The sequence below is a fragment of the Triturus cristatus genome, chromosome 4_1, assembly GCF_964204655.1.
Source record: "Triturus cristatus chromosome 4_1, aTriCri1.1, whole genome shotgun sequence".
Classification (NCBI taxonomy): domain Eukaryota; kingdom Metazoa; phylum Chordata; class Amphibia; order Caudata; family Salamandridae; genus Triturus; species Triturus cristatus.
Window position 1 is genome coordinate 781,167,944 of NC_140585.1, and position 23,054 is coordinate 781,190,997.

The 23,054-nt window shown below is 46.9% G+C and overlaps 1 protein-coding gene across 7 annotated transcripts in view; it reads left to right on the forward strand.

Moving 5' to 3' along the window:
- USP15 (ubiquitin specific peptidase 15) overlaps nt 1-23,054 on the forward strand; it is a 743,655-nt gene that overhangs the window by 516,956 nt on the left and 203,645 nt on the right. For 4 of the 7 annotated variants that reach the window (XM_085653347.1, XM_085653352.1, XM_085653350.1 and 1 more), the window contains 2 exons: nt 13,605-13,898; nt 15,256-15,326. In XM_085653347.1, the coding sequence (XP_085509473.1) occupies nt 13,605-13,898; nt 15,256-15,326 (365 nt within the window). The remainder of the gene's footprint in view (nt 1-13,604; nt 13,899-15,255; nt 15,327-23,054) is intronic. The other 3 variants (XM_085653348.1, XM_085653353.1, XM_085653351.1) reach the window with 1 other exon arrangement.

Here is a 23,054-nt window from a genome sequence, read left to right on the forward strand (position 1 = left end):
TAGCCATACTAGTTTGCCTAGAGAGTTTGAGACAGATGTCCACTGAACTGGTCAAAATCCCAGTGTTTTTGTGACAAGTGTGGTATTTTGCAAACTGATCTTTGCATTAATAGGTTGGTTCATAAAAATACCGATTCCTAGTGTATTGCAAATTGACATACCTCATATATATGACTGAGGTAGTTTGTAAATTGGGGCCCACTAGGAACTATAGTCATCACTGAGATTGTGACCTACTGAGGTAAACAGACCACCATGTGTGTGACTGCATTTAATGAAAGCATGTTTAAATGCACCCATTTTCCTTATAGGAAACGGGATGAGATTAAAAAAAAAAAGAAATCAAATGTTACTAACATTTTTTAGGAGTAGACAGACACCCAGGGACCTCTGTCTACTCTTAAAGAAAAGAAAAAAATGAGAAGAGAAGAGTTCCAGTTTACAAATACTTTATTTTTTAAAACTTATTTTATTTAATGAGCTTTACATAGCGCTGGCAAGACCCATGGGTATCAGAACTCTTCACAGCAATTATCAGACAAAGTACAATAAAAATAAAATGTTATGAGTCTAGACAAATTTCAATCAATCTCAGAGAAATAAAAAGATAACAATTTCGAGAGCTTAGTCATTCTTATTCAGTAATCGTGTATCATGATTGTGAAGTTGAGTGTCAAGTCATTGTATAGAGCTTGCAAAAGGGGTACCATGTAGCTTGGAAGAGTTTCCATGGTGCAAAGAATAGATTATTTCCTGTAGGGATAAAGGTGCTGGTTTAGGAAAAATTATTTTAGTTGTCTCGAAGCTCGTCAAGGAGGAGTTGATTCTGATGTGGGCTGGAAGAGATTTCCAGATTTTGAGAGCTTTGCCTGTGAAAGAGCAGGAGAGGGCTCCTTATTTGTCTTTTGAGGGGGATGAGAAGAAGGGTGTTGGAACTTCTTAGGTTTGTCTAATTGGCCTGCTTTTTCGGGTTTGGCTGCAAGGTAATATGGTTTGCCAGTGTTTAGGGCTTTGTAGGTGAGACAGGCAGTTTTGAAACAGCATTGTGCTTCGATTGGTAGCCACTTTAGATTTTGGTGTGCCGGGGAGATGTGATCATGTTTCTTTGCTCGGGTGACTATTCTTGTTACTGCATTTAGAGTGGCTCTCATGGGAGCAACGTGTGCTTTAGCTGCTATTGCGAGTGTGGCATTGCCATGTCTGGTCTGGAAAAAAACAGTGCTTGTGTTGCAGTTTTTAGGTCGATAAGAGGGAGGAAGAGCTTGATTTTGTGGAGGAGTTTTAGTTATGAAAAGTGCCCTTTGCAGTGGACCTTATGTGTCAGCTCAAGTTTAATCTTGAGTTCAGAGAGATCCCCAGAGATTTGGTGGAGTCTGCTAGAGTGAGCTTGCAGTTCAGGGCGTCCAAATTCTTTATCCATTCATGGACCTGTGGTGATTGGCCGTGGTTGAAGAAGTCAAGAATTTCAGTTTTTTCTTGGTTGTGTATGAGGTGGTCCTGTGATAGCCAGTTTTGTACTTTTAAGATTGTGGTGTTAAGCTGGTGTATATCATCCAGAGGGGATATTTCTAGGTGGAGCTGGGTGTCTTCAGCATAGAGGTGATAGGCACTGTGTGCTTGTCTCAGAATTGTGGTGAGGGGCTCCATGTAAATGTTGAAGAGTGTCAGAAAGAGGACTGACCCTTGTGGGACCCTCCGGGTGATGAGTGAAATATTGGACATTACGTTGTTGCTGTTTATTAGTTGGGATCTGTTTTGCAGAAATGAGGTGAACCATTGCATAACAGTGCCACCTGCTTCGATTCATTGTTGCAGGGTCTCCAGAAGTAACTTATGGTCTACCGTGTCAAAGCCGCTGATAGGTCCAAAGGGAGTAGGCATCGTCCTCCAGCCCCATGGTTTAACGACAGCCTTAAAATAGAAAAATCAAAATGCAAAGTACTAGAACGCAAATGGCGTAAAAAGTACGACCCTAATGCCAAAAGAAGCTATCATGAAGCCAGAAATCATTATCATGCTGCCTGTACAAAAGCGAGAGCTGCTTTTGTCTCTAAAACAATTATCGAAGCAACTAACATGCCTAAAACTCTTTTTTCCAAAGTTAAGGAATTGGCGGGCGCACATACCACAGCTGTTGCACCCCCACTAAGCACACAACAATGCCAGGCGTTAGCTTGTTTCTTTACTGAGAAAATCGATAAAATTATCTCAGACATCAAGACAAAAAATTCTGATTCTGATCCTCCCCCTCTTTTTGACCCATTTTTGCCTCAACCCATTGCTCTGGGTGAAAATTTACTAGAAGCATGGCCGACTCTTTCATTGGAGAAATTGAAAGGAATCCTAAAAACTGTTAAATCCGGCTCCCCTAGGGACCCCATCCCTATTAAAATTATTAAAAAGTTGGATGACCAATCTTTGGAAATCATTGCCAATCTCCTAAACTTATCCCTCGATCTCGCCACTGTCCCAGCCTTATGGAAGCATGCCATGGTGACGCCCCTTTTGAAAAAGCCTACTGCTAACCCAGAAATAATGGCCAATTATAGACCTATATCTCTGCTCCCTGCCTTTTCTAAATGTCTTGAGAGACACGTACACTCTACTTTAGCCATTTTTGCAGAAGAAAATTCCTTACTCCATCCTTCGCAATCTGGCTTCAGGGCTGGTTTCTCGACTGAAACCGCCCTGTTAGGTGTCACGGAACACATCAGAAAACTTCTTGATCAAGGCCAGACGGTCGCACTTGTGTTATTGGACCCAAGTGCGGCGTTCGACACCATCTCTCATGAAACGCTTATTAAAGAGCTTTATATAAATGGTGTAAGAGGAAAGGCTCTGGATTGGATCAAATCCTTCCTGGCAAATAGAACCTTTCAGATCGCATCTGCACAAGCCGTGTCAGACACCCTACCTGCATCACATGGAGTGCCTCAGGGGTCCATCCTGAGCCCTCTGTTTTTTAATATCTATCTGAAACCTCTGGCAGAATTTGTTGAAAAGTTAGGTCTAACGCTTATGAATTATGCCGACGATACCCAAATCATTTTTTCCCTATCTGAATCTTGTCCCCACTCCCCGTCGTTACTCAAGGAAGGACTATTAAAAATCTTGAACTGGATGACAACAAACCAGTTAAAATTGAACGGCGACAAGACGGAAATACTGATTTTGGGTAAGGATCAAGTTCTCTGGAATCCTGCACATTGGCCAGACCAGATGGGCACTTTTCCCACCCCGGTATCCCATGCTCGAAATCTGGGCTTTATACTGGACAATGCCTTATCCATGGACAAACAGGCCAGCAAAGTAACCGGCCTTTGTCTCACCATAGCTAAATGGTTGAGGAAGATCCTGTGGATGTTGCCAGTGTCAACGCAAAAGACCGTAGTCAATGCCCTTATTACATCAAGGCTTGACTACGGTAACATCCTCTATCTGGGCGCAAATAAATCTGTGATCGGACGACTACAGGTAGCGCAAAACGCTGCGGTCAGACTCCTTTGTAGCATTCCGAAGAACTCTGGAGTCTCGAACTATCGTCGGAATCTTCATTGGCTCAGGATAGAGAGCAGAATCCGTTTCAAGGCCCTGAACTACATGTTCAGAATAAAAGCAGGAATAGCACCAAAATATCTTCAATCTCTTGCCTGCCTCTATGTGCCCAAGAGAAACCTCCGGTCACAGACAGCAGCCTGTTTCTGCATACCAAGGTTTAAACGTGCAAGAACAGGTGGCAGATCTTTTGCCTATCTGGGACCCTCCCTGTGGAACACGCTTCCCCCCGGTATTCGGAAGGAAGAAAACCACTGTAGGTTCAGAAAGCTTGTAAAGACCTGGCTGTATGAACAATAATCACTTAACAGTCATCCCTTCCTCTGTCCTCAAGCTAGCTGTGTCTAGGCGCCGGGAAACCCTTCTTGGGTAGCTGTTGCGCCCTATAAATTGATAAAATAAATAAATAAAAATAAAGGTCAAGGAGGATGAGCAGGCAGCATCTCTTTGAGTCTAGGGATTTAGCAATGTCATCTGTTATATTCAGTATAGCAGTGTCAGTGCTGTATCCCTTCCTGATCCTGACTGGTGTGAGTTGAGTAGGTAATTAGAGTCCAAGTGTTGGTTGAGTTGGGAGAGAAATCATTTCTCAAGAGTTTTTGCCAGGAAGGGAAGGTTGATTATGGGTCTGAAATTCTTGGAAAGATTTGGGTCTGCTTCTGTTTTTTTTTTTTTTTTTTAAAGGGGGGTGATTTGGCCCTGTTTGAGGCAGTCGGGCATCAGCCCGTTTTTCAGGGAGCTGTTAATAATCTTGGTCCATAGAGGGGTTAGGGCGTGGTTAAGGCTTTTTGCCAGGGATGCAGGTAGTGGGTCTGCGTAGTGGGAGGAGGGATTGGATTTGACACTCATCATGGATATATCCTCCTCTGTAAGTGGTTTGAAAGCCTTCCAGCTCTTGGGGGTAGAGGAGGGCCTTGAGCATTGGTTGATGCTTGTAGTTGTTGGGGAAAGGGCCTCCGTTTTGGGGATCAAGGAGTGATTGAGGGTTGAGTTTTCCTCCATTGTGTGGGATGAGTTGCTAGAGTCATGTGGTATTGTAATCAGTCATGTCGTTTTTTTAGAGCGCGGCTTGGCACCCTGGGGGGTATCCAGGCGCTTACGGCTGGTCTCATTCGAACAACCAAGTCTTGAGTCCCTTTCTGAAGGCGGTCAGTGATGGTGCAGTGTGGAGGTGGAGAAGTAGGTCATTCCAGGCTTTGGCCATGAGGTGGGAGAAGGAGTGTCCTCTGGTGCGGCTGCGTCAAATTTGTGGTATCTGCAAGGGCGAGGTGTGCTGAACGGAGCATCCTGTTTGGCTGGTGTAAGTGCAGGCGGTGGTTGATGTAGGCAGGTCCTTGGTTATGGAGGGGTTTGTAGGTGTGGATCAGGGTCTTAAAAAGGCATCTCTTCTTGACTGGGGCCAGTGGAGGTCCTTCAGGTGCTGGGTAATATGGTTTCTCTTGAGCAGGTTGAGGATCAGTCTGGCCGCTCCGTTCTGTATCAGCTGTAGTCTTTATATGAGTTCAGTGGTGGTGTCTGCATAGAGTGGGTTGCTGTAATCCACTCAGCTGGTGACTAGGGCCTGTGTTACAGTTTTCCCGGTGTTGGTGGGGAGCCATTTGAAAGTCTTTTGGAGCATACGGAGTGTGTGGAAGCAGGGTGAGGAAACAACATTGACTTGACGTTTTATGGAAAGTTCGCTGTCAAGGGTGATACCTTGCTTGCGAGCGTGGTCTTTTGGAGTGGGGGTGGTACTGAGTTCAGACGGCCACCAGGAGTCGTTCCATAGGGTGGTGTGCTTGCCGAAGGTAATGACTTCCCTCTTGTTTGTGTTGAGCCTAAGGCGGCTGTCCCTCATCCGGGCTGAGATGTTCTTCATACAGTTGTGGAAGTTGATTTTAGCCGAGGTAGGTTCCACTGAGAGCAAAAGGACCACCTGAGTGTCGTCACCGTAGGAAATTATGTGTTCGAGGCATATGAGCTGCAGATTGTACACTTAGCATAGGTCGCCATCTGGTGTTGGGCCCGGATGTTTGCAGTTTGTTTTTCTTCTTGGACCGTCTTTGGAAGTCACGAGTTTGGTGACTCCTCCTTCGGTCCGTACTGCGCATGGGCTTCGGCTCCATCCTCAGATTGTTTTTTTCCGCCATCGGGCTCGGATGTGATACTTCGTGCTCCGGCTTCGAACTTCTACGGTTCCAGCCTCGACGGAAAATCCTCGATTCTTCGAGTTCCTTCATCATCTTCATCTCTCGAAGCGGCACTTTTCTCCATCCCGTACATCGACACCGGCCTTCGGGCCCTCCGCGACTCCGGTCCCGGCCGATGGAAAGGACTCCGTTCAAAAAGTGCCCAAAATGTGGGTCTAAATTTCCCCACACCGACCTCCATCAGGTGTGTAACCTTTGCCTCTCTCCGGAACACGAGGCTAGAGACTGCCCCGCCTGCAAGTCTTTTCGATCGAAGAAGACCATCCGAGATCGAAGAGCTCGACGCACCATGGCGCACTCATCCTCGGCAGCTCCACCGGACATCTTCGGAGACGACGCCGAAGCTTCGGGGCAAACACACACCGAGCAGGAGGAAGACGTCGTCAGCGCTTCCGAGGCCGACGACTCCGACGTGGAGGACGTTACACCAGCGCAGCGGGCCGTGAGTACTATGCCCCCTCCCACCCCCGCGCCGAAAACCAAAGAGACTCAGGTTACTCCCTCGCCTGCCGGCCTGGGCAAAACCAAAACCAAAACTTCGATCACCCCACCTTCGGGCCCGGTGTCGAAGCACCCAAAGTCTCATGGCAGCTCGGGATCGAGCCAGCCGACACCCGGTGCCGAAAAACAGCATCCGGCACCGAAGACTGCAAAATCCAGCTCGACTCCGAAACCACCGGTGCCGAAGCCTGGACACTCGGTGCCGACCAAACACAAACACAAATCTGTCGGCACTGACGCTCCGGCGCCGAAACATCATTCGACGCCGAAACACCCGGAGACCTCAAAAAAGCATGGCGCACACAGACCATCGAAACCCCCGGTTCCGAAATCACCGGTGCCGACAGACGACTCGACACCGTTGGCTCTGTTTACACCAGACCCTTTACAAAAGACTTTGTCCAAAGATCCAAAGACTGGGCTTTTGACTTTAACTACCAAGAAAAGACGCCTTGATGCTCCGGCTCCTCCTCCTCCACCCAAAAGGAAGGACTCTGCTACTTCTCCCCTCAGAGTGCCCTCCCCACCACCGCCTCCCCTACCCACTCCACCTCCTCCACCGCCTCCACCTCACAGGTCTCCGCCACCTTTACCTCACTACGATCCGGCCCCATCCCCAGATCCGGATGATGGGGACCCGGACAATTACCCGGCGGACGCCCCAATGGATCCCACTCCACCAGGGACCCCAGATCCATGGGAGGATTACAATAACCCTGATATACCCAATGTACCTCAGGACGACCTATACCCATCAAGGCCGTCTCCTCCAGAGGACTCCTTAGGGTTTCATCATTTAGTGCAGAGAGCAGCACACTACCATGGGGTGGACATGCACAGTGAACCAGTAGAAGAAGACTTCCTACTGGATACATTTGATATACAAGACAAATCTACTTCCATTTTACCCATGCTTAAGGGTGTCACCAAGCACGCTACAGAGGTGTTCAAAGACCCTGTCAGAGCCAGAGTACTGAACCCTAGAATAGAGAAGAAGTACAAGGCGGCACCCACAGACCCTGCTTACATCAAGGGCCCTGCTCCCCTAGATTCCCTAGTTGTCTCCACAGCTAGAAAGCGGGCTAACTCCCAATCCTCAGGAGATGCCCCACCGCCAGACAAAGAATCTAAACTTCTGGACGCGTCTGGTAAACGCACCGCCTCCCAAGCTGCAAACATGTGGCGCATTGCAAACACACAAGCACTGCTTGCGCGATATGATAGAGCACACTATGACGAACTAGAGGCTCTTATGCAGCACCTTCCAGAAAAATACAAGCACAAGGCTCATGACCTCATACAGGAGGGTAAACTAATCACAAACACCTCCATTAAGTGTGCCCTCGATGCAGCCGACACTGCTTCTAGGGCCATAAATACCAGTGTCCTGCTTCGTCGCCACGCCTGGCTCAGGATCTCAGGGTTCAAACCTGAAGTCCAGGCATCCATACTCAATCACCCCTTTGACCAGGAAACACTCTTTGGGCCAAAGGTAGACGAAGCGCTCGAAAAGATGAAGAAAGACACAGACACAGCAAAGTCTATGGGGGCACTCCAAACACAAGCCTCCAAACGTTCCTTTCGACGCTCGTCCTTTCGTGGCACAGGTAGAGGCTCCTCCACCGATAACGCCTCTACCTCCTACAAGTCCCCTCCTCAAAATACCTTTTCAAAGGGCAATCAGAGAGGTGGTTACAGGGGTAACAACAATAAGGGCAGGGGCAAAACCAACAACACCCGTTCTGCCACCCCCCCGCACAATGACTCCCCTCCGCTCCCCCCAGACCATTCCACTCCGGTCGGGGGCAGACTACAAAACTTTATCCACGTATGGGAGTCCATAACATCGGACAAATGGGTGACCCAAATTATTTGGTCAGGGTACTGTCTAGAGCTAACATCTACCCCACCCAATATCCCACCAAGGCACCGTCCAATGTCTCAAGAACATTCCACACTGCTCAAACAAGAGGTACTTTCACTCCTGCAAAAACATGCTATAGAGCAGGTCCCCGTCAACCAACGAAATCTAGGGGTCTACTCTCTATATTTCTTAATACCAAAGAGAGACGAGACCCTCAGACCCATTCTGGACCTCCGGCCTCTAAATGCCTACATACACTCAGACCATTTTCACATGGTCACTCTACAACAAGTCCTCCCACTCCTCTGACAGGGAGACTTTCTCACAACCTTGGATCTGAAAGACGCATACTTTCACATTCCAATACACCCCTCTCACAGGAAATACCTCAGGTTCGTGGTGGACGGGCAACATTACCAATTCACGGTTCTCCCCTTCGGGGTCACCACCGCACCACGGGTGTTTACCAAATGCCTAGCAGTAGTAGCAGCACACCTCAGACGTCAACATATTCACGTCTTCCCTTACCTAGACGACTGGCTGATAAAAGCCGCGTCCTACGACCAATGTGTGCAGCATACAAACAGCACCATCCAACTGCTCCACCAGCTAGGCTTCACGGTGAACTACCAAAAGTCCCACCTCATACCATCTCACACAAAGCAATACCTCGGGGCCACTATAGACACCTCCAAGGGTATTGCCTATCCAAACTCAGCCAGAATCACAAGCATTCAAGCCTTACGCAAAACATTCCTTCCTCAGCACTCTCTTCCAGCAAGAGTGTTTATGAAGCTCATAGGAATGATGGCGTCTTGCATTTTCATAGTGCCCCATGCAAGACTCCACATGCGTCCACTTCAAGAGTGCCTAGCACAACAGTGGAACCAGGCCCAGGGTCAGCTGACGGATCTGGTGTTGGTGGACGGCCGCACACATCACTCTCTGCAGTGGTGGAACACCACAAACCTTTCCAAAGGGCGGCCGTTCCTGGACCCGGTTCCTCAAGTGACTCTAACAGCGGACGCATCGCTCTCCGGCTGGGAAGCGCACCTTCTACACCTCACCATGCAAGGTCTATGGACGCCACAGCAAAAATCGCTCCACATCAACCATCTGGAGCTCTTGGCGATCTTTCTAGCCCTAAAATCTTTCCAAAAACAGATTTCGGGCAAAGCAGTCCTCATTCGCACAGACAACATGACTGCAATGTATTATATCCAAAAACAGGGGGGGACACACTCTCCCCAGCTCTCCCGCTTAGCCCAGAGCATATGGAGATGGGCAATTCCTCAAAACATCTTTCTCCTGGCACAGCACGTTCCAGGCGTACAAAACACCATGGCAGATCTGCTCAGCAGACAAACGCAACAAATACACGAATGGGAACTGCATCCACAAGTTCTTCACCCATTCTTCCAACAGTGGGGGCATCCTCAGATAGACCTCTTCGCCACCCACGAAAACAAAAAATGCCCAAGCTTCGCCGCCAGATACCCACACCCATTGTCCAAGGGCAATGCGATATGGATGAACTGGTCAGGCAGATTTGCATACGCCTTTCCACCTCTCCCACTAATTCCATTAGTGGTCAGGAAGCTACAACAGCACTCCCTCACACTCATTCTGGTAGCTCCGACGTGGGCCAGGCAGCCGTGGTACACCACGCTACTACAACTGTCAGTGGTACCACATCAAAAACTGCATCTATCCCCATGCCTCCTAACCCAGAACCATGGAGAAATCAGGCACCCGGACCCAGCTCAGCTCAACCTGGCGATCTGGCTCCTGAAATCCTAGAATTCGGATACCTTAACCTTCCCCCTGATTGTATGAACATCATCATGGAAGCCAGACGTCCTACCACTAGAGCATGCTATGCCGCAAAGTGGAAAAGATTTGTAATTTACTGCCGTAACAATACAATCAACCCTCTAGATGCATCCATACAGCACATCATATGCTATCTGCTCCATCTTCACAGGTGTAACCTGGCATATTCATCCATACGCCTACACCTAGCAGCGATCGCTGCTTATCTACAAAACAGGCAGCATTTATCACTCTTCAGAGTGCCCGCTATTAAAGCCTTCATGGAAGGCCTTAAACGAGTAATTCCTCCCAGGGCACCACCTTCCCCTGTATGGAATCTAAATTTAGTTCTTACACGACTAATGGGTCCGCCCTTCGAACCAATGCACAAATGTGAGCTACAGTTTCTCACCTGGAAAACAGCTTTCCTTGTAGCTATCACTTCCCTTAGAAGGGTTGGTGAAATACAAGCGTTCACCATACAGGAACCCTACATACAAATGCATCACAGCAAGGTCATACTTCGCACAAATCCGAAGTTTCTGCCCAAAGTCATTTCCCCCTTCCACCTCAATCAATCAGTGGAATTACCTGTCTTCTTCTCGCAACCCCAATCTGTTGCAGAAAGGGCCTTACACACACTTGATGTAAAAAGGGCGTTACTATACTACATACAAAGAACGCAACCCTTCAGGAAGACTAAACAATTGTTCTTTTCCTTCTCTCCACCACATAAAGGCAACCCCATTTCAAAATCAGGGATAGCTAGGTGGATTGTAAAATGCATACAAATTTGCTATCAAAAGGCAAAGAGAACACTATCTGTTCCCCCTAAAGCCCACTCTACAAGAAAGTTAGGGGCTTCTATGGCTTTTCTAGGGAATATACCCTTAGATGACATCTGCAAGGCAGCCACATGGTCTACACCGCACACCTTCACAAAACACTACTGTGTAGATGTGCATTCCAAGCAGCAAGCTAGGGTGGGCCAGGCTGTACTAAAGACACTTTTTCAAACAGCTGCAACGGATACCGGTGGTCGCCGCTAAGGTTGGGTACTGCTATATAATCTATGCTAAGTGTACAATCTGCAGCTCATATGCCTCGAACGGAATATGCTACTTACCAGTATGCATCTGTTCTTGGCATGTAGAGCTGCAGAGTTGTACACGCCCACCCGCCTCCCCGGCTACCTGTATCCGTTCCAGTACATCTTATTTAGATACAACACATGGGTTTCTCACTGTTATTACTACGCTCCATCATTTCCCTGTTGGCGAAAAACAATCTGAGGATGGAGCCGAAGCCCATGCGCAGTACGGACCGAAGGAGGAGTCACCAAACTCGTGACTTCCAAAGACGGTCCAAGAAGAAAAACAAACTGCAAACATCCGGGCCCAACACCAGATGGCGACCTATGCTAAGTGTACAACTCTGCAGCTCTACATGCCAAGAACAGATGCATACTGGTAAGTAGCATATTCCTTCTTGTGTAATCTGACTAGTGCTGTCATGTAGCTGTTGAAGAGGGTTGGGCGGAGGGATGATCCTTGAGGTATGCCGCAGATGCTGTGTTTGGCCTGCGATGGGAAAGGAGGGGTCCTGACTTTGAGTGCGTCCCGTGAGAAAGGATGACAAACATTTGAGAGCGTTGTTGGTGATGCTGATGGCGATTGACTTGAGGGTGGTGGGAGACAGTGTTGAAGGCTGATCAAGCAGTACCAGGGGGGCTGATTCTCCTCTGTCCAGTAAGGTGTGAATGCCATCTGTTGTGGCGATCAGGGCTGTCCCAGTGCTGTGGTTAGTTCTGAAGCCTGATTGTCAGGGGTTGAGAAGGTTGTTTCTTTCCAGGTGCTCGGTGAGTTGGAGGTTGATGGTCTTCTCCAGGACTTTGGCGGAGAAGGGGAGCAGCGATATGAGTAAGTAGTTATAGTGATCGCTGGGGTCTGCCAAGGATTTCTTGTGGAGTGGTCTGACCTCTGTGTGTTTTCAGGTGTCGGGGAAGGTGGATTTGGTTAGCGAGGCATTGAGGATGGTGGCCAGTTGTCTGCTGATCTCCTCTGTTCCGAGGTTGAAATGTCTGTGGGGGCATGGATTGGTGGGTGCTCTTGAGTGGATCATGTTCATCCGTGTGGTTGTGTCCGATGTGCTGAGTTTCCATTTTGTGATCTGGTGTTCAGCGGTGGTGGTTCACTGCTGGCAGAGTAGGCTGGTGGGTTGGGGGGGTCGAAGTATTTGTAGATGGCTGCCATCTTGTGGAAATGAGTGAGTCCATGAGTGACAGCCCAAGGAGAGCTCGCTCGTTGTGATTTTGTCATTAAAGAATTTGGCCATGTTGTCGCAGCGTGGTTTATAGACGGGGGCTATCCTTTGGTAGATTTGTTGACTGATGATGTTAAAGAGCTCTTTGGGGCGTTTTTTTGCTTTGTCTAGGGCATTACGGAAGAAGATAATCTTCTCTTTTTGGATGTTTTTTTGTAGTTCCTGCTTTCACTTCTGAGCTGGTAGAGGTGGTTAGTGGATGGGTTAGCTCTCCAGAGTATTTCAGCAGCTTTTACTTCTTTCTGAGTTTAGGTCTTTATTGAACCAGGATCTTGAGGGGTGCCTCTGATATGTTTTAGTTTCAGGGAGGCCAGTTGGTCCAGGGCAGTTTTTATTGTCGAGTTGTTGAGGGTTGTGAGCTCATCTGTATTGAGGTGATCTGTGGTGGGCGGAATAGGGATGACGATTTTTCTTCCAGGTCAGCTAAAGGGTTCAAATTGGTGTTCCTTCACCACTGGCAGGTTTTCAAAGACTGATTGGGAGGTGCTAATGCTTGGTTGATGTGGTAGTCTGACCAGTCGATTGGGAGAATATTGTTAATGCTACTTGTTTCTTTTTGGGCTATAATAGCATCTAAAGTTGAGCCTCTGTTGTGGGTTTGTCCCTTGCAGTAAGGTCTTTGCTGAGCAGGAGTACTTTTAATGATTGAATTAGTGTGTTCATCTCGTTCTTCCAGCGGAGATTGAAATCACCTAGGATTATGTTGTTGGAGTTACAGTGAGAGCATTGCATTAGCAGATCAGATAGTTGTTCACCGAAGGGAGGGGTGTTTCCTGGAGGGTCGTAGATGAAATTACATTTTGTCACTAGGGTGGGGCGGAGTTATTCGATTGTAGTATAGGAGAAGAAGTTTGTTTCAGTAATTGTGATGCTGTTCTAATGTATTTTTGGTCGCAAAACAATATATAGCAATCCGACTTCTTATTTGGAAGGGATGCCCTAAACACCCCTCCTCCAAATACCAAAACGGTATTTGGTTGCAAATCCAAATTTCGATTCAGTAACATGTTACCGAATCGCAATTTGGGTTTCATACATAATAAAAATTATTTTTGGTATTGCAGACGGTGCAGTTGTGTGCAAAGGCTTCACGCATCTCACCCTCTGTGTATTGAAGTATTCCTTGTTCTACCTGGTAATTTCTTGACTACACCCAACATATTGTTTGAGGTGCAATTTGGGCCAAATTATAATATAGTACTTTGCAATCCTTTGATCCTGATTACACTTTTTCCATATTTCCAACTTTTTGTAAAATGTGTCAATGACATTATACATTTATTTCAAGATGCACATTATCTCAAGAGTAGCCATGTTTGTTTGTTCTAAGCATTCAAAGGCCCCTTAATTTATGGAACCAGTTGTTTTTGCTGCCACAGGTGAGATGGAAACGGATGAGCCGGATGACGAATCTAGTCAGGACCAGGAGCTCCCTTCGGAAAATGAAAACAGCCAATCGGAAGATTCAGTTGGGGGAGATAATGATTCTGAAAATGGATTGTGCAGTGAGGAAAGTTGTAAAGGCCAGCTACCTGTGGGACACAAGAAACGTTACTTTACATTCCAGTTTAACAACTTAGGCAACACCGATGTCAACTACATCAAAGATGACACAAGGCATATTAGATTTGATGATAAGCAACTCAGGCTGGATGGTGAGTTCTTATGTTATTTTTTTTAAAAATCACTCATTCATAAGTTATTGTGAAAAAGTCACGTAATTATTTCAAATCTAGACATTTTCACTGTAACCCAAAGACTACAACAGGAGCACAGAGGTCTGAGCAACATTTTATTTTTACTGAAACCTCAATGTATTTGATAATATTTGAATTCACTTGTACATAAAATCATGAGAGAGTGTTATGGCCCAGAACCTATGACACATTCAGCTATTTTTGCAGAAGGAAAGGCAAGGGAACAATGCAAAAAGGCGGAACCCATAAGGACCTCATGTATGTAATACTTGTGTTTTTTGCTTCTTGTTTTTTTTTTTTTTTACTTCTAAGTGCATACTGGTGCCAATTTTGGATGCAAGGAAGCACATTAACATAAATAATAACCCAAAATGCCAGATTTGTGTTAATTTAATTCTACAAAAGTTTCCTGACATTCCACATGATTATGCAAAAATAAAGTACGTGGCTTTCACACTCTGCTAGTTATGAGGTGCAAACCTGAATGTCCAACCGATGTTGCATGGCTCCCACAGATTCATCAGTTTGCAATGTATGTATAGAACATAAAGCAGGTAGCATTTGAGGACAGTGAGCAGAACAGGAGAAGTGTCTTGGAGTCAGAGCGAGACATGCTATTGTGATTATGCAATCGGAAGGCATGTCTGTGAGCCTCCAAGAAGACTGGGGTAATAAGATTCAGTAATGACCATGGATTTGTGGCCTACGTTTATGGTCCTACGGGTTAATAAAGACAGCATGTAGATCTTCAGTGTTAAAATTTTGAAGAGAACTTTGTAAGTTCCTCTGACTGTGGCAATTGTGGCTTGAAGCAATTTCTAGCATATCTGTTTTGTGGGAAAGATATGAGATTGTTCTAGTTTCTGTGTTTTATTTTTATAGATTAGACCATGCATTTTGATGTAGGGAGAGAATTCAGCAACATAACACAAATTTAACATGTGGAAAAAAGTACTTAATTAAAAAAGAGGATGTGTTACCTCATAGTATGAGTTTTGCAAACTGTATCTGCATTTCATTTATTAATTAGATGTGTATAGTTGTATGAATGCAGGATATGACTGTATTTAAGTACATTACAGCAGCCTAAATGATGAGATTTCTATAGCATGACAGGGGAGTAAATCCAAAAACAAAAAGCTCTACATTTTTAGTTATTTTCAAATGACATCTAAGACCAGTAAAGACAAGGCTGAGTGTGAACAAGAAGAAATTACTCATAATATGATATAGACGCTATAGAGTCAATCTGTATGTCTTTGTTATTGCAAATATTGCATTTTGGAAAACTTGGTTGTATCTTCTCTCGTTGTAGAACGGTCATATCTTGCTTTAGACTGGGATCCAGATTTGAAAAATAAGTTTTTTGATGAAAACACTGCAGAGGTAGGTGGTACATCTTACTATATTCTCTGTTATAATAACTATAAATGAGATTGTGTTTGCCTTATTCTTCTATTTAATGGTTATTACTTCAATGTTGAAGAAATAGCTGAATTCAAAAAGAAAAATCAAGTTTTAACACCTTTACTACTTACCCTCTTGTTTTAGTAAGCTGACCTACATTACTTCCTCTCACACTAAGTCACTAGTTTTTTAACTACTTGTATTCAGAAAAATGCAGTTCGAGGCATGTGAGCTGTAGATCACCATTTAGTGATGGGTCCGGATGTTTGCACGTTGTTTTTCTTCAAAGAAGTCTTTCCAGTCAAGAAGTAGGTGACTCCTCCGTTCGGTGATAGTGCGCATTGGCATCGGCTCCATAGTTAAATTGTATTTTTCCGCCATCGGGTTCGGATGTGAATTGTTGCGCTCAGGTTCTGCACCGTTTTCGGTATTGTTTCTCGATCGCGTTTCCCATTCTCCGCGTATCATTTACACTTGAAATCCTTTGATGGGAAGATCGTGGGGGGGCGTTGGGCCTACCCACGCTGGGGTCGATAGCAGTCGATGGAGCAGACTCCAATCAAGCTCTGTCCTGGGTGTCGCGCTAAGTTTCCGCGCACCGACTTGCACAAAGTGTGCAACCTTTGCCTATCCCCGGAACACAGTGAGAAAGACTGCGACTCGTGTCAGTGGCTTCGCTCACAGAAGACGCTCAGTGACCGTCGGGCTCGACGTCACGAAATGCACCAACAAAGTGGCTCCGCATCGGATCTTGTCGGAGACGACTCCGAGCATGAAGAATCCCACGCGCAGGAAGCCGAATTAGACGAAGAACACATCTCCGTGTCTGAAACCGACTCTGATGCCAAAGACCTCACACCGGGCCAACGGATCGTGAGTACAGAGACTTCCTTCCCCTACCATCTCCTACACAAAAAGGCTCCGGACCCTCCTCTGCCTTCGGGCCAAGGTCGGCACCGAGAAAAAGTTTTGAGTGCCCCGCCCTCGGGCTCAGCGGCGAGACTCAAATAAAAAAACTTCCGGCTTGGGTTCTACTCATCCCCACGCTGGTGCCAACCTGAATCCTTCGGAGTCTAGTAAATCTTCGGAGCCGAAATTTTCGACGCCATAACCGGCATCTAAAGAACCCAGTTCAACCCAAGAGCCTCTGTCCGACGTTCCACCTTCGAATCAGAAACAAAAGGAACTGGTGATTAATCCAGAAACTGGACATATTCATGCCAAATTGCCTATAAAAAGGAAAATGGGCATACAAGAGGATTACCACATTCCTCTAAAGAAGAAAAATGTGGGTACTAACCCTTCTCCACCTTATATTCCGCCTCCTTCACCTATTGATCCAAACTTGCTCATCACATCCACACATTCACCATCACCACTATCACCTGACCCACAGGATATAGGGGGTGGGGATGAGGATGAGTATAGACCACAGAATACTGACCCATGGGATCATTACAACACTGACCCTCAGCCGGATAATGACCCTGCCTTTTATCCGTCCAGACCTTCTCCTCCAGATGACAATATTGGATATATTGAGCTACTTAACAGAGCTGCACAGTATCGTGGGGTAGAGTTACATAAGGAGGCTTTAGAGGAGGATTTTTGTTTTTAAAGCCTGAGTTCCTCTCAGAGGGCTACCCAAATACTGCCTATGCTACAAGGTATGCTTAAGCATACAGATGACATCTTTTTTTATTTTTTTATTCTTTTTTTTTATTGATTTCCAGAAAAGACAGTTACCTTCATCGCCATGCTGGGCGGAATACGTCGATTAGCAAAATCAACAGCACACAAACTTTATAACCACTGTGATTGACCTTGTAAACATTATTTCTGCACTTATAGACCATGTCACTCATTTCTGGGCATTTGTCACGAAAACGTACACTCACATTTCAACAATCCTCAGTATCTGGGTTCGCTTCACCCTGAGCACGCTCCAGGAGATACTGACGTAAGGGCTCCCATATATCTTTGGGTTTAGAGGTCGATGGAAGTTCCTCTACATATAATTCAAGATTGTCTTTGCAATATACCATATTCCGGACCTTTTACATGGGGGGGTCAGAGTACTTTCCCAGGTGAGTGCTATGCGTCGCTTTGCCAGTAGGAGAGCAATTCTCACAAATCTACCTCTTGTCCCCTTCAATTGAGGCATATAGCTTAATAAGCAGACCAAGGGTGTGCACCTCATTTGAGCTCCTGAGATGTGTTGAATACAGTTCAGTACTTCCTCCCAGTACTGAGCAACTGGCGGGCAATACCATGAAAGATGCCAGAAGTCTGCATCCGATAGACCACAGCGCTTACAATTGCTCGTGTCCCTAAGACCAAAGGTATATCATTTCAGAGGTGTGTGATATACCTGGTGAATATACTTAAAATGTATGATTCTCAGATTGCCATTGGGAATGAGTTTGCCAGTGAGGGCGCAGATATGTTCCCATTCCAATGTCGTCAGTGGGGGATCAAGTCTTTCATTCCAGCGACGCAGACTTCTATAGTGTCTCTCACTGTCTCCTCCCTCACCGCTCTGTACAATTTAGTGACCATCTGGCGTTGTGTGGGTGCAACTAGGAGGAGCTGCAGGGTTTTTAGTGAGGGCGGTTCAGCAGAAAATGTTGTATAATGTGTTTTAACTGCTAACTTTAAGCGATGCACTGTGAACTGAGATAGCGGGGATTGGTTAGTAATGTGTTGCAGATTTTCAGCTGTAAGAAAGTGCCCATCATGATACAAGTCCTGCATTTGATCCATGCTGGCTTTTATGAGTAAAACGCATTGATCCCCGTTCTTGTGTCACCGTAAGGACTGCATGATATGCCAGTGGTAAAGCCGGGCATATAGGGGAAGCTTGTCTGTAAGTCTCCTAGTTGCCTGCCAGGCCCCAATAGTAGCATTCAGGGTGTTGATGTCCGACCTTGGCGTTCCTCTGCGCGTGTGTGTAATCATTCCGGTAAATGGGATGGGGTGTGCGTCTCTGTCTTCCACTACAGCATGAGGTGTGAAAGCATGTGGATGATACCAGTGATACGCATATTGCGCTTGGACGCACAGGTAATAGATGTAAAAATCTGGAGTGTTAAATCACCCTTTATCCTAATTCAATGTAAGCGTGGTCCAGCACACTCGAGCCTGTTCCCACCCCCAAACGCCCCCCCCCCCCTCCCCTCCCCCCAATTAGTCTGAGCAGTAGGGTTCGGACAGTCTTAAAAAATTGGGTGGTCAGTTTTATAGGAACATTACAAAGATATAAAAAGCGTGGCAGAATGACCATCTTTATGAGAGCAATACGGTCCGCTAGGGACAGTGGTAGGGTCGACCATCTGTCCACTCGGCGCTCCAAATCTATGCATGCTTTTCCCTAATTCTCCCTTATGACCACTTCAGGGTCTCGATGTACCCACACACCCAAGTATTTAACCGGCTCTGTGGACCAGATCAATGGATATTCCATAGTCAGGGGAGTGGTTATTGTCGTTAAAGGTATTACTACCGATTTGTCCCAATTGATTGTGAGGCCGGAGAACAAGCCGAAGCAAATGTATTCCCACAAAACAGGGGCGAGGTACTGCTGTGGTTCGCGAATAAACAGTACCATGTCATCATATAGAGATATGCCCACTGGACGGTGACTAAAATTTAACGCTGACTCTCTGTGTCTCTGTCTAATCACACATGACAAGGGTTGAAGCACAATGACGAATAATAGTGGCGACAGAGGACAACCCTGACGGGTGCCTCTCTCAATCCAAAAGGGCTTGGAGGTGAGACCTCCAACGCGCACCATACCCGACAGGTCCGAATATAGCAGTCGCACCCACCCCAAAAAGAAGTGCGGAACTCCCATACGAGTTAAGATGTGAAACAAATGGCCATTCAATCGAGTCAAATGCTTTAGCTTTGTCAAGCAGGAATGCAACCGCGGGCAGATCAGGGTTCTGCACATAAAACATAGCGAAAATGGTTATTAAGTTGTGGGACGTGGATCTTTCAGGTATAAAGACAGCCTGATCCGGTAATATCAATCGTGATATTAATGGTTGGAGCTTGGTAGCCAGAATTTTAGCAAGGATTTTCGCACCCAGGTTAATCAATGAGAGAGGGCAATACGAATCACACTGGGAAGGAGGTTTATCTTTTTTGAGTGGTGCTATAATCAGGGCTTGCCGAAGACAGGGCGGCAATCTACCGGTCTCATGCGCCTCTGCATACATCTCGAGCAGGTAGGGTGTCAACAGATCAACATATGCTTTGTAAAATTCCGCTGTGAGGCCGTCCGGCACAGATGACATCTTTAAAGATTCTGTAAGGGCAAGAATCATTACTCCCAGGGTGGAGAAAAAGTATAAACCTGCACCTACTGACCCCGTATATATTAAAGGTCAGTTGCCCCTGGACTCTCTTGTGGCTTCCAACGCTCGTAAGAGAGCTAACTCTCAGACCACTGGTGAAGCCCCTCCTCCTGATAAAGAGTCCAAATGAATGATGCCTCGGGCAAAAGAGTAGCATCACAAGCAGCCAATCATTGGTGCATTGCTAATGCTCAAGCTCTATTAGCTAGATATGATAGAGCTCATTATGATGAACTTGAAAAGCTCATGCAATTTCTTCCTGATGAGCATAAATCTAGAGCTATTGACCTTATTCAAGAGGGTAAACTCATAACAAATACCACTATCAGATGTACCTTAGACGCAGCAGACACAGCAGCCCGAGCAGTAAACACTAGCGTACTGCTCCGTAGGCATGCTTTGTTGAGAATTTCAGGATTCAAACCCGAAGTGCAAGCTACTATTTTCAGCCAACCATTTGACAAGGAACCCCTCTTTGGTCCAGCAGTTGACACCTCGCTGGAAAAAACGAAGGAGGACACTGGGGTTGCAAAGTGCATGGGGGCTTTACAGTCAACTTCTACCAGGAGATCCTTTCGTCGCTCACTTTACAGGGGTGGTTCCAAAAATACATCAACAGAAAGTCCATCCTCCTCTTACAAGGGCAACAATCAATCACCTTCTTCAAAAGGTTACTTTAGAGGTGAATATAGAGGAAACAACGGAAAGGGAAGAGGCAGAGGTAACTCCAAACGCACTTCACCTGCAAATACCAAACAGTGACTTCCTTTCGCTACCCCCCGATCATCCCACTCCTGTCGGGGGACATCATTCCCAATTTCTACCCATTTGGAATACAATTACATCAGACAAATGGGTTCTACAAATTATCTAATCTGGTTACTACCTAGAGCTTACAAATACTCCACCGAACATTCCTCCAAAATCACACCTCAAGTCTCAAGAACATCTCACCTTTCTAAAGCAAGAAGTTCTCACTGTTGCAGAAAGGGGCTATAGCACCAGTTCCATTACCATACCAAGGGGCAGGGGTGTACTCCCTCTACTTCCTAATTCCCATAAAGGAGGGCTCTCTCAGGCTGATATTGGACCTCAGAGAACTAAATCTGTACATTCAGTCGGACCACTTTCAAATGGTAACACTCCAACAAGTTCTTCCGATCCTTCAGCAAGGCGACTTTCTCTCCACTCTGGATTTAAAGGATGCCTACTTTCATATCCCAATACACCCTGCACACCGCAAATACCTCAGGTACGTGGTAGCAGGCCAGTCTTACCAATTCAAGGTGTTCACATTCTGAGTATTATTATTATTATTATTATTATTACTGAGTTTTGTATCGCGCCTGGTTACCCTTGGGCATCCCCGCGCTCTTCCAGAAAAAAGGCACCATAACACAAGACAGCGGCATTAAGCAGGGAACAGGTGGGTCTTTAAAGGTTTTCGGAAACGTAAAGTACTCGTTTCAGAGCGAAGGAGTAACGGAAGGGAGTTCCACAGAGTTGCAACGTTTATGGAAAATCTTCTGCCACCAGTCCTGGCCTTCCTCACTCTCGCGACTTGCAGCAGATGTTGGTGATCCGAGCGCAATGTACGAGGGGCCTTGTAGGGTTGAACCATCTCCCGTAGGATGGGTGGCCCTTTACCCTGCAGGATTTTGTGGGCCATGCAGAGTGCTTTAAAATTCACCCTCTCTCTGATAGGAAGCCAGTGAAGCGCCTTAAGCGCCGGGCGGGCAGATTGACGCCTGGGAAGATCCGTCAGGAGCCTAGCAGCAGCATTTTGTACTTGCTGCAGTTTGTTTAGGGTTGTTTCTGGGGCCCCCAGAAACAGCGCGTTGCTGAAATCCAACCGTGAGATGATGAGTCCCTGGATTAGCAGCCTCCTCGAAGCCATCGGGAGAAGAGGTAAGATCTTCCGGGCAGCCCGGAGCAGACCAAAGCACACGCCTGCTGTTATTTTAGCGTGTGTCCTAACAGAGAGGTCCTGCTCCAGCCACACCCCCAAGCTCTTAATCTCCTGTTTGGGGGTGGGTGCCACTCCCAGGCAGCTGGGCCAGCTGCTCGGTGAGAGGGAGGGAGGGGAATTCCCCAGCATCATCAATTCGGTTTTCGAACCGTTAAGTTTGAGTGCTGAGCTGCACATCCACGTAAAGATCTGAGATAAACAGGTGTGCAGCCGGTCGGGTTGGTTAGCCGACTGGGGGAGCCCTACCACCAACTGGGTATCATCAGCGTAGCTGATGATCTTGATACCCAGTGGCAGCACCACACTCTCCAGTGGGGCCATATAAATGTTAAACAATGTAGGGCTCAACGATGAGCCCTGTGGCACACCACACTGGAGAGGGACAGATGTTGATTTCTCCTGGCCTTCCCAAACCTCAAACGTCCGGCCCTCCAAAAACGACGCAAACCATTTCAGGGCCATCCCGGAGACCCCCACCCCCGCCAGCCGTTGGTGGTCTACGGTGTCAAATGCCGCACTAAGGTCCAGGAGGATCACTGCCACCGATCCCCCTGAGTCCAAAATGCTCCTGGCATTCTCCACGACTGCGAGCAGGGCAGTGTCCGTCCCCTGACCAGGGCGAAAACCCGTTTGGGAATCACAGGAGGGAATTGGATTCCAAAAAACCCGATAGACGCCTGTTCACGAGTTTCTCCGCCACCTTGCTAATGCCGGGGAGCAAAGAGATAGGCCTAAAATTAGCAAGGTCGGCGGGTTCCAGGCTAGGCTTCTTCAAAAGGGCCTTAACAACCGCTCCCTTCCAACTGGGGTGCACCACTCCTTTGGAGAAAGAAAGATTTATAAGGTCAGTCACAGGGCCGCCGATGATAGAGGCGACCTGCTTCAGGTATTTCATCGGTACAGGGTCTCTCGGTGACCCACTCTTCACAGTCGCCAGAACCCCGAGAGCTTCCTCCACCGTAACTAGACCAAAGGAATCCAGCTCCACTGCCCGCGGCCCAGGGCAAAGCCCTGGGCTGCCACCCGAGTGTGTCTCCTGGGCTAGCTGAGGAAGGGATGCCAAGATGTTTTCAACTTTGGTCTTGAAGAAAGAAGCAAGTTCGGAACATTTCTCACGTGGGTTGTCGTGAGTAACCAGGGGTTCAGGAGTTTGCAGGAGTTCTCTGATAACCCTGAAGGATTCCTTCGAGGAGTTGGAAGAGAGACCTATTCTCTCCTCGAAAAACACAGCCTTCGCTGCCTTGATGGCAGATTTATAGGTACCGAGAGCCACCCGATATTCTGTCCAGCTGTTTTTACTCCAGTCCTTCCTCCAAGTCCGCTCCATCCTCTTGCAGCCCTTCCTGAGTGTTCTCAGCTCTGGTGAATACCAGGGGG